Source organism: Sitophilus oryzae, unplaced genomic scaffold (assembly GCF_002938485.1).
Source record: "Sitophilus oryzae breed Bouriz unplaced genomic scaffold, Soryzae_2.0 scaffold_110_pilon_pilon, whole genome shotgun sequence".
Classification (NCBI taxonomy): Eukaryota; Metazoa; Arthropoda; class Insecta; order Coleoptera; family Curculionidae; genus Sitophilus; species Sitophilus oryzae.
Window position 1 is genome coordinate 2,510 of NW_022145738.1, and position 15,093 is coordinate 17,602.

The 15,093-nt window shown below is 32.0% G+C and overlaps 1 protein-coding gene across 1 annotated transcript; it reads right to left on the minus strand.

The window, feature by feature from the left end:
* Nucleotides 1-264: 264 nt before the first annotated feature.
* On the minus strand, nucleotides 265-4,907 carry LOC115881358 (cyclin-K). The gene is made up of 5 exons (XM_030898809.1): nucleotides 4,843-4,907; nucleotides 4,566-4,746; nucleotides 3,668-3,866; nucleotides 2,434-2,607; nucleotides 265-674 (listed from the first exon to the last, which is right to left on the minus strand). Exons 1-5 carry the CDS (start codon nucleotides 4,905-4,907, stop codon nucleotides 538-540), a joined length of 756 nt encoding a protein of 251 aa, XP_030754669.1. The 3' UTR covers nucleotides 265-537.
* Nucleotides 4,908-15,093: the final 10,186 nt, after the last annotated feature.

Consider the following 15,093-nt stretch of genomic DNA (forward strand, 5'->3'; position numbering starts at 1 on the left):
AGGCCATACCCTTTATTAAGTAAAAATGGTTTTATCTTTTTTTTTAATTCACAGTTTAGAATATAAAAAAATGTGTGTATTTTTTTGAGTTCAATAAAATCAAGGTAAAAAAAAATTTGAAAAATGCTGTAAATTTCGCATTTTTATTTCCAATACGTCCTGTAAACTATTTGTTTATTTTAATTTTATTATATCAGAAATGCAAATAATAAAATTACTGACGATGGCTGGATAAAATTGTAATATCCCTAGACTTTTCCGGGGTGTGTAGTATAATCCTTTATATTTAATTTCTTTCTTCATTTGTGTAAAAATACCTAGCCAGTTTGACATAAAACGTTAAATGCCGAACGCTTATTTTGCTACTTTTTCGGACTAGCGAAATGAACTCTTAAATTAGATGTTCTTGGACAGATCATAGTGAAGTTGCAATTGTTGCCTCTACGTCTACTTATTTCTCTGAGGCAAGAACTTAGCTATTGTTAATGGTTATTAATGCCTAAAATCTATCAGAAAGTTAGTCGAAGTGGTGAGGGATTAAAATAGGAGAGATAGATGAATAGTATAGTAACTGACCACGCTTGAGTTGTCCTTAGGGTAGTAGAAGCTGTAGGGCGGCGGATAGTAGATTGACGGGTCCTCTTCGTCTAGTATCCCTGGGTCGGTTTCGTTGCCTACATTGGACCCAATCAGAAATATTAATAGTTATTTAATAAATAGTACTGAATCTGTTGTTGGTTCTTTGTGAAACATCGTTGAAATGTTGAAATATTAGTATTTTAATAAACCACGTTTTTAGATGTTTCAAGATTAATGAGAGTAATTTTAGGTTTGTTAGGCCTTTTTCGGAAACGTTTTGATACATAGTAAATTCAGTTAAATTACTACATAGAGAATCAAAAGGCAGGCGCTTAAATTATCTCGAACAGCTAGAAATATTAAAATTAGCAAAATATTATAGTTAACAAGAATTTTTAAACAAATTTTTCAGTGTCCTTGTAAATTGTTTGAACCCACCCCCATAGCAAATATATTTCGTTAGGCTGCAGTTAGACGGTAAGTTTTAAGAAACTCTTAAAAGTAGGGTTTAAGCATGTATCTTGTTTTGTGACATCGAGGCATCGTTTAGCCATGGCGACACTAAAGATGAAATGATACAATATATTCAGTTAGTGTAACTTAAACAAAATTTTGTAAGAGCGTCTACCGTCTCTATGCAACTATAAAACAATATTCTCAGTAAAAACAAATACTTTTTACTGCGCCGCACGGTGGGGTATTAGCATGAAAAAGGTGATCGAAATTCGAAAAAGCAAACGTGTTTAAGATTTTCCAAAAAAAGATAAATGATAAGTTAAATCATGTCTGTCATGAATGGCGTTGCTATGGGTGTGTTTAGTTGCATTCATTTGTTTCAACGAAACGTCAAAGTTGTTACTTCTTACAGATAAGAGGTAAATGGCTAAATTTTATGTTTAAAAATAAATTGTTGTTGTTCTTGTGCTCTTTTTACGTTTATATTATTGTTTTGATTGAAAATGGCTCAAGCGGGAGGTATGTATTCTACAAAAACGTATTATTTATTTTGATATTCTCTATACTAACGATTTTTTTTGCAACTAAAAGTTAGGCGTTCAGAAAATTTGATTAAATTTGTGACATTTTTATTATACTTAGAGATTTAGTTGCGCATTTCGAAGTATTCAGCATATTGTCTATATACGTTTTACTTAGTAAACATTGGGCTTTCGTACAGTAAAATAAAATACTTGCGACTTTGCTGATAAAATGAGAAAAACATTCTTGGTTTCCTCTAATTTGCCAATCAGTGATATACTAATGCGAGATGTAAACCGCGATGGCATTGTTGTGTACAAAGCGATCGCATTAGTGCCATTAGCAGTATAGCACAATTTGGCATTAGTAGCGACTTTAGTGTTAATAAATACTTATTAAAACTTATCTATTTTTATTATAATAATATGTTTTTATAACAATTTTAATAACTACCAACATTTATTCACAACGTAAAATAAAAAAAAGTTATTGAGTCTACCTCACGTCTACCCTACATCATAGTTTTACATTTTTTAAATAAAATTAGAACGGCACTGATAAACCGGAATTTAAGTCGGGCATATTTGAGTCCCATCGCGGTGGACCTAAGATTTTTGATATGCTCCTTACTTAGTCTTCTTATTCAAAGATTCTCAGTCAAAAAAAATACTTTTTACTGCGCCGGCGCTTGGAGGTTGCGCGTAGATAGGTGCTGCGTTGCCGAATTGCTCACAATGACTAACATATCTTTTGGAAGTTTAGCTTAGTTCTAAAAAAGTAAGTTACACAGGTTCTATTGCATTCGAGTAAATGGTCATTATTTATTTATAATAACTAAATTAAATCTAAAAATTTATAATAATTATTGAGGCTTACCTATTGGTGCTGGCAGGACGACCGCCCCAGGGGGCAAATGCGCGAAATAAGGCGGTAAGCTGCCGTTCAATGGGGCGGGGGGGAACGGCAGCCCCCCTGGGGGTTCCCCCGAGACAGAACCTCGCATCGGAGCTTGCCCGGGAGTAATGTAGGGCGAATCGGTATTGGCAGAGCCTAAACATACGAAATAACAGTTAAATAAAATTTCTAAATTTTTTTATATTTTTTAAAAATTCAAAATTATCTATTACTAAAAAAAATATTTTTTTTGTAGTTTTTTTTTGCTGTACAGAATAAAGAGCTATATTTTTTCCATATTTCAATTTTACACAGTTGTAAATCTTACAGCACCACTTTTTTTCTGCTTACAGTTCCTGATTAAGAGTGTTATAAGGAGGAATTAAGTTATTTAGTTAATATGATATCAATGATATGTTCATAAATAAATAGAAAGGGTATAGCCGGATTAATATGGGAAATCTGTTCCCGCGACTTTTTTGGGGAAAAACGGGTTTCGAGATTTTCAAAAACCCTGTTTTTTCAATTTTATTTTTATTTTTATAGTAAAATTCAAAATTAATTAATGATGATTTTTTTATAATTCTTAGAAGTCTCAGATATGAAAAAATAATATGATCATAATTCTTAAACGAAGAGCCGATTTTTAGCGGAGGAAAGAAAATTTAAATCCTCATTTTTTAACCTTTGTGAAATTAGTCACTCACTAAATCGTCAGAAAATGTCTTTTATACTTCTTTACACTCAGGAATTTTTTAGAATTTTTTGAAGTGGTGGAACAATATGAAAAAAATTAAAAACTCATTTTTTTCTAAAATTTTCTGTTTTAATTAACTTATATTTTTGTTTAGTTTAAAAAAGTGCGCAGTAAATATTTTTAACTTACAATCCGGCTAATCCGGCTATACCCTTTATTTAAAAATGTTTATTAATAACTGGTATTTTAACATAATAACAGTTTTTCTCGAAGTTATTTAGTGAATATGACTGAGTATGTACTATCATATTAATTAAAATGTTTGTTTTAAGCTGTTATTTTTAAATAATAGAAAAAACTGTTATTTAAAAATAGCATACTGTTATAAACGTATATTATTTTCATAAACTGTTATTTAATAATGACTGAATAATAAACTGTTAAAAATAACAGTTCTTCTCGGTGCTGGAAAGCTGCTAGAAAATAACGCTAATTTTAAGGAGTTGTAGGGGTACTGACCTGCTTGCGGTGGGAAGTATTGGCTTTGGGGGGGTATTTCCCCGTCCCAGCCGGGCGGGGGCGGTAGGGCGTAGGCCGGCGTTTCTGCTGTCTCATTAAGCGTTCGCGAAGAGTTTGTGCCCAGGATTTGGAGGGGCCCGTCGTCGCTGAGCTGGACAGGAAAGGGCGGCGGTATTTTGGGGTTCTTGGGTATTTTTACCTGGAAAAGAAACATGAATCAGTCGTAGGGATACGTTGTCTCTATTTTCTCTCTACTTTTTTGCTCAAATTAAAATAAACCGAGATAGGGTGGCTAGAAGCTAGGGGACAGCTTCTACCCTCTAAGGTACTATTGGTTGGGGCACAGATTCGGGATTTGAACCTTTGGTATTATACACTACTAAAAGTAAAAGTGTTTTGGCGTATTGTGGTAATTTAGTGTATTATTTTGCTCTAAGGTTGTAGATATTTTTCCAAGCAAATTCAATAAAATTGTTAAATATATGAATTTTTCAGCAACTTATAAAATATATTTTATTTTAATTTCTACTATCATCCCCTAGCTTCTGGCAATCCTATCTCGGTTAATTTTGATCTGAGCAAAAAAAGTATAGAGATCATTTCTATGTAAAATTTGAAGCTCCACAATTTTTATTAGATTTTTTTTCTAGTTTTTACCGTTTCTCCGAAATTTCTAAAAAATAATTTTATTTATTTATTTCACCCCTTCTCGGGGGTGAATTTAAAAAAAAATCTTTTACAATTCATTTTAGATATTTTAAAGTAACTAATATCAAAAATTCAAGTTTACAAAACTTGTCTTGCCGTTTTTTGAAGGCCTATGTTATTTTTTTTTTACGTGAGGAATCTCCACGAGGAGATGGCACATGTTTTTCGAAACACCCTGTATAATATGTACCTGATGTAATGGTGCATTATAATCATCGATTGGTTGCCATATCTGGTCCACAAATTCCTGCTTTGTGTCATCGTATGTGCTGGATAGGGTACCACCTTTTATCACTAATAAATGATTCTCGGCCAACCAAATGTCACTCTTGGTCAGTCCACCCAAAGTTTGTATATTGTCGTTTTGGCACCTAAAAGAGCAAAGTCCATAATATAATATATTTTTGGGGTTTTCACAGTAGATTTGTAGTGATTTTTAATAATATTTTATTATACTTTGAATTTGCTGAGTAACTAATGATTCCTGGCCTCTTTGGAGGAATCCTGAACAGTTCTTTCTGGATGAGTCCATATTTTCACATCTGCTACTTGTTGAGATAGTGTCTTTCGTTCATCGTCTCCACCCTTGTGGCCTTTTTTACTTTTGGGTATTATCACCAGCACTAAAAATAAAGAAAATCCCTTTAATTTCAACATAGTTACCCTTTTGATTTTCTTTCTTTTACTTAATTGTTGCAAGGATACTATTAATTTATTGGTAGTGAAAAATATACCTGGCTGTTATTAACTCCGAGTCGTCAGATTCTGGGTCTATTATTCTGAGGTGTCCTCCGACTAGTCTGTGAATTTGTTTTTGGTAGTGTCTGTTTTTTGCCGATGGGTATGCTGTGGCCAGGAGGGTGGGTAGACAGAATATCAATGGCAGAAGGATGTAGGGCCATCGGTGATGGTGTCTCATCTGCAAAAAGGGAAAATAATATTTATTTTATTTACTTAGGACAATTTTAGATTAAATATACTGAACTACAAGATATTCATTATCATGCTTATTTGGGTCTTAAATGACCTAAATACAAAGTATTTTCATGGTGTCTGTCTGTCCGTCCATCTGTAACACGATAACTCAAAAACCGCTAAACCGATTTTAACCAAATTTGGCACATAAATACTGTGGCACCCGAGAATCTGGCCGTTAGTTTTTGGTGGGGGTGGGGGGTTGGTAAGGGGTATGGGAGAGGGATAAAAATTTAAAAAAATCGTAACAAAATTTTTAAAAAACTCCAAAATTACAGTAGCTAGCGAAACGCGGTTTTCAATTTAAGATTAGGAATAATATTTGCAACAAAATTCGTAATAACATCAAAATCAGTCAAAGTCGCAGTTTTTGAGATAATTGATTATTTACATATGTTAGTATGGGCGGCTACACGTGCCTCCCGGCGCCAATTTTTTATATTTAATCTGTACATTTTCTGCAGCAATATAAGTTTTTTTGAAACATAATAATACATAATAATTTAACTAGCGTAAATTCGTTCATTGTATTTTTTAAAAGATTTTTCCCGTCCTTGCTTAAAATCGTTGAGTATAAGAGCAACAAGACAATGTCGAATACCGTTGTTTTAACTTGATTTCGAAAACCAAAAGGACCATGACATACTGTTATGGCGAGTTCCCACCCTCTGAAAACTGACTGTATTGTATTGTCTGTCTAAATGTATCTGTAAAGATTATGTGAAATATTTTAAAAAAGTTTAATTCAAGAATTTATAGTAATTTTAGAGTCTTGACCGGCAGAGCCTTGCCCACTTTTATATATTTTCATTTAATCAAAATATTTTAGGAAACAAAAATAAATTAATTATAAATATATAAACAGTTATTATTTACATCAACAAAACTCACCTTTTTAACAGCATTTAAGGGACATAAAGGGCCATTACTACCGCTTTCCCGTTCAAAATATTCTAATAAAGTTGCGATTAGTTTTTTACGGCTATTAAGCTATCTTGTAGACTAAAAGAAGTTCTAAAAAGAACATTGTTCTACTGCAAGGTCTGCTAGTAAACATTTTCAAGCTTAAAGTCTCACAACGCTATTTATTTAAACCAAAAACTCGTAATACAAAACTGAAGTGTCAAAACGAATGACAATGTCAGGAAATAAATAAATAAACGAACTTGACATTTTTTACAGCAGAGCTACCACCTGAATCCCCAGCGGGAAATTTAAAGTCCAGTTAGTCAGCACGGCGCCGAATACGTCCATGGTTGGCAACAATGAATTTAAAAATCGCGCCCTCGATTACGTAACTAAAAGTTTAATTGGACATGAAATATATACCCTGAATAGATAAAGTCTGTCATTTTAATTCACAGGTAAGCTGTATTTTCTGCAGGGGTCGATGGGCCATATGGGAAAACGGGAAAATTCCCGGTGGGCCGGTGGGGAAATGGGCCGGTGGGCCGATGGGAAGATGGGCCGGTGGGCCGGTCCCGATCCCGATCAGAGCTCAAAAAAGATTGATTTAGCAAAAATTAAATGGTTAATCTTCTCACTAAAGTTACGTAAGATTCTTAGTGACTGCCTAACTAACTAATCAATTTGCATCAACATAATCGTTAGTTGCTTTTAAACATAAACACCAATTTGTGAAATAACTATTGTTAGATGTCTTCCTCTGAAACACTTATAATTTTAATAAACATCTGTTGTTTGTTGTTCCATTTGCAATGTTTTATTATACAAGGTGAGTCTATAAGTGCACCTTATTTGTGCTGCTTTGTGCAAATATTTTCAGGACTGGTAGATATGAATAAAAGAAATATAATATATTCTCTTTACCGTGTTTCAAATAAGTCCAAAATAACCGAGTTATTAAAGTTTGAATTTTTAAACAAAAACTGATTTATTTTTAAAAAAAATTACCACCTAAATCTTTCTGTATTTGCATCTCTTTTTGTGCCGTAATATCAAAGATTAAGAAACTATACCGTGGGAAAATTTGCGGTGAAAAGGAAGTTCTAAAAATTTTTCTAAAATATACAGGAAAGTTTAAAAGAAAAAACACGATATTCAACATCTTTTTTTACAAAAAAAAATTCATAGACGTGTTCTTTGGGTCGAACCAGCCCTGAAAATATTTGCACTTATTTAAGACTCATTCTGTATAGTTTTACCACTATTCTTTTATTAAAACACATTTATATCCACTGCTTAGGTATTGCCAAGTTTTTTTTCGTTTCAGTCGTGGCATTATTATACAAAATATCAAATGTAGAAACTAGGAAAAGTTACGCAATGAGAATTATACCAAAATTAAAACACGTATACATGACGAGGCTACTGCTGTATCAGAAAAGAGAGAATTTCTAAATCTGTAAGAAAGTATATACCTGAAAAGTTAAAAATAATGTATTTCACAGAGGATTGGGCCAGCTGAACTGAATGAATCAGGAAGTCTTAAAGTTTTTCAAAACCGTGATTGAAAATCGTAACATATATTCAAGATCAAATTACCGTTATCGATAATGGAAATAAAACAGTAGAACCCTGTGAAACTGAGCTATATAGCAAAAATTGAGATGTCCGATCCGATATTGATCTTTATAAAAATTTTGATCAAGACAATTTCAATATTTTTAAAAAATTGGAGGCAAAAGAGATTTTTTCGCCCGAGCAAAAATCACCCTTACTTGGGGTGATTTGACCTTACCCAGGGTGTCCCAGAAATAAGTGCAAGTATTTTAGGAGGGGCAGATTTGGTGAAAAGAAACATTTTTTCTCTTTACCGTTTTTTAAGTAAGTCCAAAATAACCGATTTATTTTACTTTGAAAATTTAAACAAAAACGCTTTTTTGCTTAAATTTTGAGAACTACTGGATCTTTTCTGTATTTTCATGTAAATTTAATCTACTACCTATGTTGAGAGATTATCAAGAAATTATGTTTTCTTAACTTAAAACTAAAAAAAATTCAAAAATTTCTTCAAAAAATTCCAAATTTTCGCAAAAAAAACTGATAGGTAGGCGTGTTTCTGAAGCCAAAATATACTTCCAGTTAAAATACTTGCACTTATTTCTGGGACACCCTGTATATTAATAAATAAAATATGTTTCTTCGTTATGGTCATTTTGTTTTTGTGGATTTGGGCCGGTTGCCTGTTATTCCCGGGCCGGTTTCCACCATAGAATAACTAACTGAAAGAAATGAAAACTCCTATGTTAAAGCCTGGAAACACGCGCTCGACGCGATCCAAGCGGGCTACTGGCAGAACTAAAAGTTCGCGCCATATTTTTAAATGGACCTTTACTGCCAGTTCATAAGTTTTTTACTTATATTTGGTAATTTCAATCTAGATTATGAATTTATTTGTAACAAAACATTTTACAAAATAAAAGTAATGTATTTTGATACAAATAAATTAATAATCTAGGTTGAAATTATCCCTGAAATTAGAATAAAACACGAAAAATCTGTAACTTTATTATTTTATTATAACATTGTTAAAATTACATAATAACACATTCAACACTATACAAGTATATATAAAAGTTATCAGAATTTATACAATCAGTTATAAGTAATTATAAAAAAGGTTATAAATTATAAATAAATAATTCATTATATAAAAGACATATAGTTACCGTGAATATAATTTGGTATAACTTTAATCTCAACTTTAATGACCTATTCAAATAGAAACATCTTACAATTCACATTATATAATACACAAAGCCAAGGGACAAAATTGTTATTAAATCTATTCTCGATGACTCGAAGCATTTTTTTTTCAAATAAAACAGGACATATAGGGCTTATAAATAATACAAGGGTATAGAAAATATATAAATAAGTAAATACAAATATATTTTCAACCTAATGATTAATGATTATACTCGTTTAAATAAATAAATGATCTTTTTAAAATTACTTGTTTGTCTTTGCAAATTTGTATATTTAATATTTATCTAAAAGCGTACACTTACATAAATTACTGCACAACCTTTAAAATTAAGCTTTTAATATGTTATACAAATTCTTGATTCGATATAAATACACTAAATAAAACTTTAAAATTAATGATCTTCCAAATTTCTGAGACAGCCATTTTGTTGAAAGAATTTGTTTTGATTATGAGAAATTTCATAAAAATTATCACAGGGATTAATTAATCTTATATATGAAACTACTTGGCTTTTAAATTTCACAATCCTATCGTCCAAAATACTCTAAATTCGCAAAAATCCGTAAATATTCCCATAAAAACAAATCACAATTCACTTCCACTTCACAGAAACTGACAGACATTGCCAGATATGGAATGACGTTTATTTTTCAATTTATTTTACTGATCTAACTGATCCGGGTCACTTAGAAATTAAATTTTTATTAAATTATTTAATTATAATTGTTTCTGGCGAAAGCAACTTCATATCAATGTTTATTCATAGGGTAACAAAGCACATCGCTGTAAAATTATCAACATTTTATATAAATATTTATATTTTTCAACTACTCCAACTACTCCAATTACTCCACAGAGAATCAAACGAATTGTTACCAAACTATACTCTGTGGATAACTGATAAAATCATAATGAAATTTTAAAGTCCCAGATGAATATCTAGGAGACTCAGCCTTCTACGCAGCGCCATCTATCCTCTACCGGCAGAAACTCCGCCGTGTTTCCAAAATTCAAATGGCAGTTTCATCCGCCTGGTTTCCACTTCCCCATCCACCCCTGATTTTCTGTCATTTTTTTTTAAATGTCGTTTGTCGATATCTTCCCTGATTCGTTTGGACAGACTATAATGTGCATTTCCTTATATCCTATACACAGCAAACCATAACCTATAGACAGCCAGTCACAATAGAAATAAATATGATATCGATTTGATTAAAATCAAATATGTTGTGACAGAACTCCATTCTTATTTTGCGTTATTGATCGATTATAATCGTGTAAGCAAATACAATGACTGATATATTTAAAAAAAATACCTTTTCACGATCTTAACTAGTTTGTAATGGCGGGTGTCGATCTAAGTTATGTTTCTACTTAAAAAATGTTTATTTAATTTATTTGACACGTTAGTGCCACGACCTTGAACGAGTTATGCGTTGTGCTGTGTCCGAGATGCAAATTGAGAGGTAAACAGCCGGCCATAGGCTGCGAAATAGGTGTCAAAGTCACAGTTATTGTTTAATATTGTCCTCTGTGTGCTTTCCAAATTAGGTGGATAAAGTTTTTATAGATATTTACGCGCGAAAATAACAAAAAAATATATTTTGACATGGTGGGTAGTATCGGTACTAATCAGATTGCGGCCTTCAATGTGTGAATGTTAATTTGCACTTTGTGTTCTTAGTCCTAGGTCAATATATTTATTAATGTAAATAAAAAAATGTTGCAAGACTACAGGAACAACGCTATTTCAGAAATTATACGGAAAAAACAATAATTAAAATGACTACTACACTCTATATCTCCAAAACGAAACATGCCGGTGTACACTACAAGGTGTAGAAGTTTCATTATTAATATTTCGTTTTTTTTCTAAATAATTTCTGAACTTACCTTTATATTTGGATGAAAATGGGTGTCTGGATGTTTTTTGACATGAGAAATTCGATTTCGATGCTTGCATGTCTCCTACTCAATGACTAAAGAATCCAAGGACAAATAACACCCGAGAGCAAATTGTGACGATGTCACCAAACAGTGCCGTAGCACATATTTTTCTTAACCTAGCTGTTTGAAACAATATTTATATTTTTTGATAATTGTTTTGACTACGCCTATGGTGTATCATCCTAATTAATTACGAAAAAAACGTATTAAAATGTTAACAAAAGGTACAAAACTAGTATCGACGTATAGCACATATCAAGTACATATAGATGTTAATTGAAATTGAAGAATAATTATCGAATTCAATAAGAAAACGCTAAAAAGTTGGAGTGGACTGTTTATTTACCTATGAAACGTAACTCCTGGCTCTTTCTTATCGCTGCTGCTTTTACACTTGAAAGCTGAACAACTAATCACCATTGTAATAAAGTTTATACAAAGTTTACTACACACAAACTATTAAAATCGCTGTGTTTGTCGCTGGTGACCAAATGATGCACTGCCCAAAACAAAGGTCTCTAAGGCTCACAAATTGCAGCCCGTATAGGGCGTTACATGCCCTTATATTCTTAGTCATTGTTCTACTATAGGAAGCACTACTCTACATTTCTGATTATTTTGAAGAGTAATATTTTTTTGTGCGTACCTGTATTACCCTACTAAGTGAAAAAATATGCTTTTCTGTGGTATTTTACGTAAAACAATTTCTTGGCAAAAATTGCTACGAGCAATAGTTCTAAAGATATTTGGAATCGAAATAGTCAGTACATGCCATCATTGACATAAATTAAACCTAGTCAACAGGTTTAATTTTAGATAGATATTTGACTGAAATAATAAATTTTGAAATGTTTTTGTGCGAAAGGTTCAACAGAAACTGTTTTACCATAATTTTTTCTAGAAAAATTTATGAATAATTTAAAAAAATAAAAAGTTCCTAAATGTATCGTTTCAGTCAAATAACTATGTAGTTAACATGTTTTTTTTTGTCAATGACTTGTGTTGACTGTTTTCATTCCAGATACCTTGAGGACGGTTGTTGGTAGCGATTTTTATCTTTTTTACGGAAATGTATATTTTTTTACTCAGTAGTTTTATACAGATACGGACGAAAAGTTATTATTCTTCAAAACAGTTAAAAAAACATCTATGTGGCGCCCCATGTCAAAGAACACCCATTTTCATCCAAATATCGATATAATTAAGAAATTATTTGGGAAAAAAACGAAATAAAAATGAAAGTTTATACTAACTTTTTTACTTATTTTCATCTGCAGATTATACTGTCTGTTTATAACAGGGTTTTTAACGTTTAGATTTTTTTAGAGATTTGCAGATATTTTGCTCAGCTCTAGGTTTAGAAATTTCTCTAATGCCTGGTGCAGACCACAGGATGCAAACACGATTTTATAAAAAACAAGACAAACTTGCAACAAAAAATGGGGATTCTGTCAAGTGAAACTTGAGACAAATTGTCCACAACGCAAGGACAAAAGTACAACAAAGTCAAAAGTTTAGTTGTTGCGAATGAGTTTTATTAACCATGTGTGATTTCACTGGTCTCTGGTCTCCTACTGTTGGCAGTACACGCCATCCACACTGCGCCGAAAACTTGTCGTAAAATATACGAACAAAACATACACTCTGATCTTTACCGACTCGAAACAACATTGAAAAGTCTCCGAATTTTGAAACAAAAAAAAATGATACAAAAATGTCGCAGAAATTTATTGGATTTGTCGCAATTTTGTCGTAAAACATGAATGTTTCTGTCTTGGGTGACTATTTTGTCTGCTTGGGTCTGGACTCGGCATAAGATAGACTCTAATACTGACTTAGAAAGAATCTGAGTTTGTCTCTAAAATACCGTATGATTCGAAATTTATGCCAGCGATGGCTATGAAATGAAGATCGCTGTCATTTTATATGTAAAATTATATGGGCTTGACGGCGCCAAGTCAACTAGACGCCGTTTTTTTTCGATCATACGGTATTTGCAAGACAAAACTAAATAAAATATTAGTGGCATTTCCCTAGACTTTCAACTGAAAGTAAAATTCACTTTATATCCGATTATACTGCCTAGCGTTTATTTTCTAATAAATTATCCGTAACAGCGATCTAGGCGTAGCGAGAAGACTTTTTAATCTCCGGCGCATTAAACGCATTATAAGTTCATAAATTATCGTATCGATTGTGATGGATACCCTGCTCGGACCGTGTAAATCGAGAGCAAAAGTCTTGTCGACCGTGCGAAATAATCCGGAGACACGGTTTCACTTATTTCCACGCTCGCAATTAAAACTAGGGATGTGCATTTTAAAGAGAAAATATCGATAAGTATGTCAACAAATCGATAAGTCGAAAAAATTATCGACAACTGATTTCAGTGTATCTATTTCTTATACAGAGTGTTCCAGAAATAAGTGCAAATATTTTAACTGGTAGGGTTAGGTTAGAAACACGCCTATGAGGTTTTTTTCGCGAAATTTTTTTAGTTAAAAAACATAATTTTTTAATATTATGGCAACATAGGTAGTAGATGAAATTTAAAAGAAAGAAAACCCAGAAAAGATCCAGTTCTCAAAATTTTAGCAAAAAATCATTTTTTTGGAAATTTTCGAAGTAAAATAACTTCATTATTTTGGACTTATTTAAAAAACGATAAAGAGAAAATATATTTCTTTTATCGAGATCTACCACTTCTTAAAATACTTGCACTTATTTCTGGGACACCCTGTATAGGCAACCTCGAACATGCACTTGTGTAACCAAAGACAAAACTATTTACATTTTATCCCGATCAAACATCGTTTTCAATGAAAATCGATGTTGACAAATTTCTGCGGATTGCGTTAGATCTACGGCTTGTGTTTGGAAACGAAGTATGTTTGTTATTATTTGTATTAATATTTTTTTGGGTACCTGTAGAAAGGGCGTACTAAATATATGTATAGGATATAATTTTGGTTAAAACACATAGATTGTACCTTTGAAATTATTTTTAGTTTTCTAATTAAAATTTATTAGTGAAGTAACCTGTGACAACACTGCTTCATGAAGACTGTTTGGTTTCTATGGTTTTTACGATGTTTTGATTTTGAATAGTAAAAGACTTGATGGATTCATTAAAGTTAACAGTGTTGCCGCGCGGAGTTTTTCAACTTTTGTGTTTTTTAAGTAATTTGTACTGTTTTTTTTGCAAAAGAACTGTTTAAAGTATTTTTAAATATCTAAGATGGTTTGCAAGTGCTTAGTTTGCAAAAAGGTAGACTATTCTAGTCCCAAGTTGATATTTTGGCTGTAAGTGACGTTACATATTTTTTAACTTTAACACTGGTGTACCTAATTTAAGAGTTAACTAGGTTTTTACAAAAACCATAATTAAAATAAAAGTATACCTATATTAATTTATTATACCTCATCTACCATTACTACAAATAGCAAGCTACTTGTAGACCAAAAAGACAGACATGCACACGAAATTCAACAGAGTTCGTTAGGTTGCACCCATCTCTTTTTAACTTATATAAAAGTGTTAAAGTATGAATAATAGTAAACAAATCGTGTTTTGTTTTTAATCATACATACTGACGCAACACTGCTTTTAAACAAAAATTTTTTTGGTTCTTATTAATTTACTTATAGGGTGGCTGCAACGACGTTCCGTAATCCTGCTGTTAAAATACTACAACTGATTTTTCTATATTAAAACCAGCTGTTATGTTTTAACAGCAGGATGACTGGACGTCGTTGCAGCCACCCTTAACTGAAAGAATTATTTAAAACGAATATCGAATTTTGGATATGTCGATACTGTTGAACACTCCTAATTAGAACTATGATAAATTATTTATTTGGTCTTAAGAGTCGGAGGCGTGTAACTTAGTACCGCTGTTACATAGTATAGTACTTTGTCGTTATTGTCTAGTTTAATAATTATATATATAAGGCGCACTTTCTCAGATAAATACCGTATGATCGAGAAAAAACGGCGTCAAAGGCGGCTGGGGAATGACTATCGATGCTATTTTTGACGAGGTCGAACTCTGCTCAAAGTTAATTAACTTTATTTTGATTTTTTTAGTTAATTAAAATTCTTCTTCTTTTCACTTTAAAGATC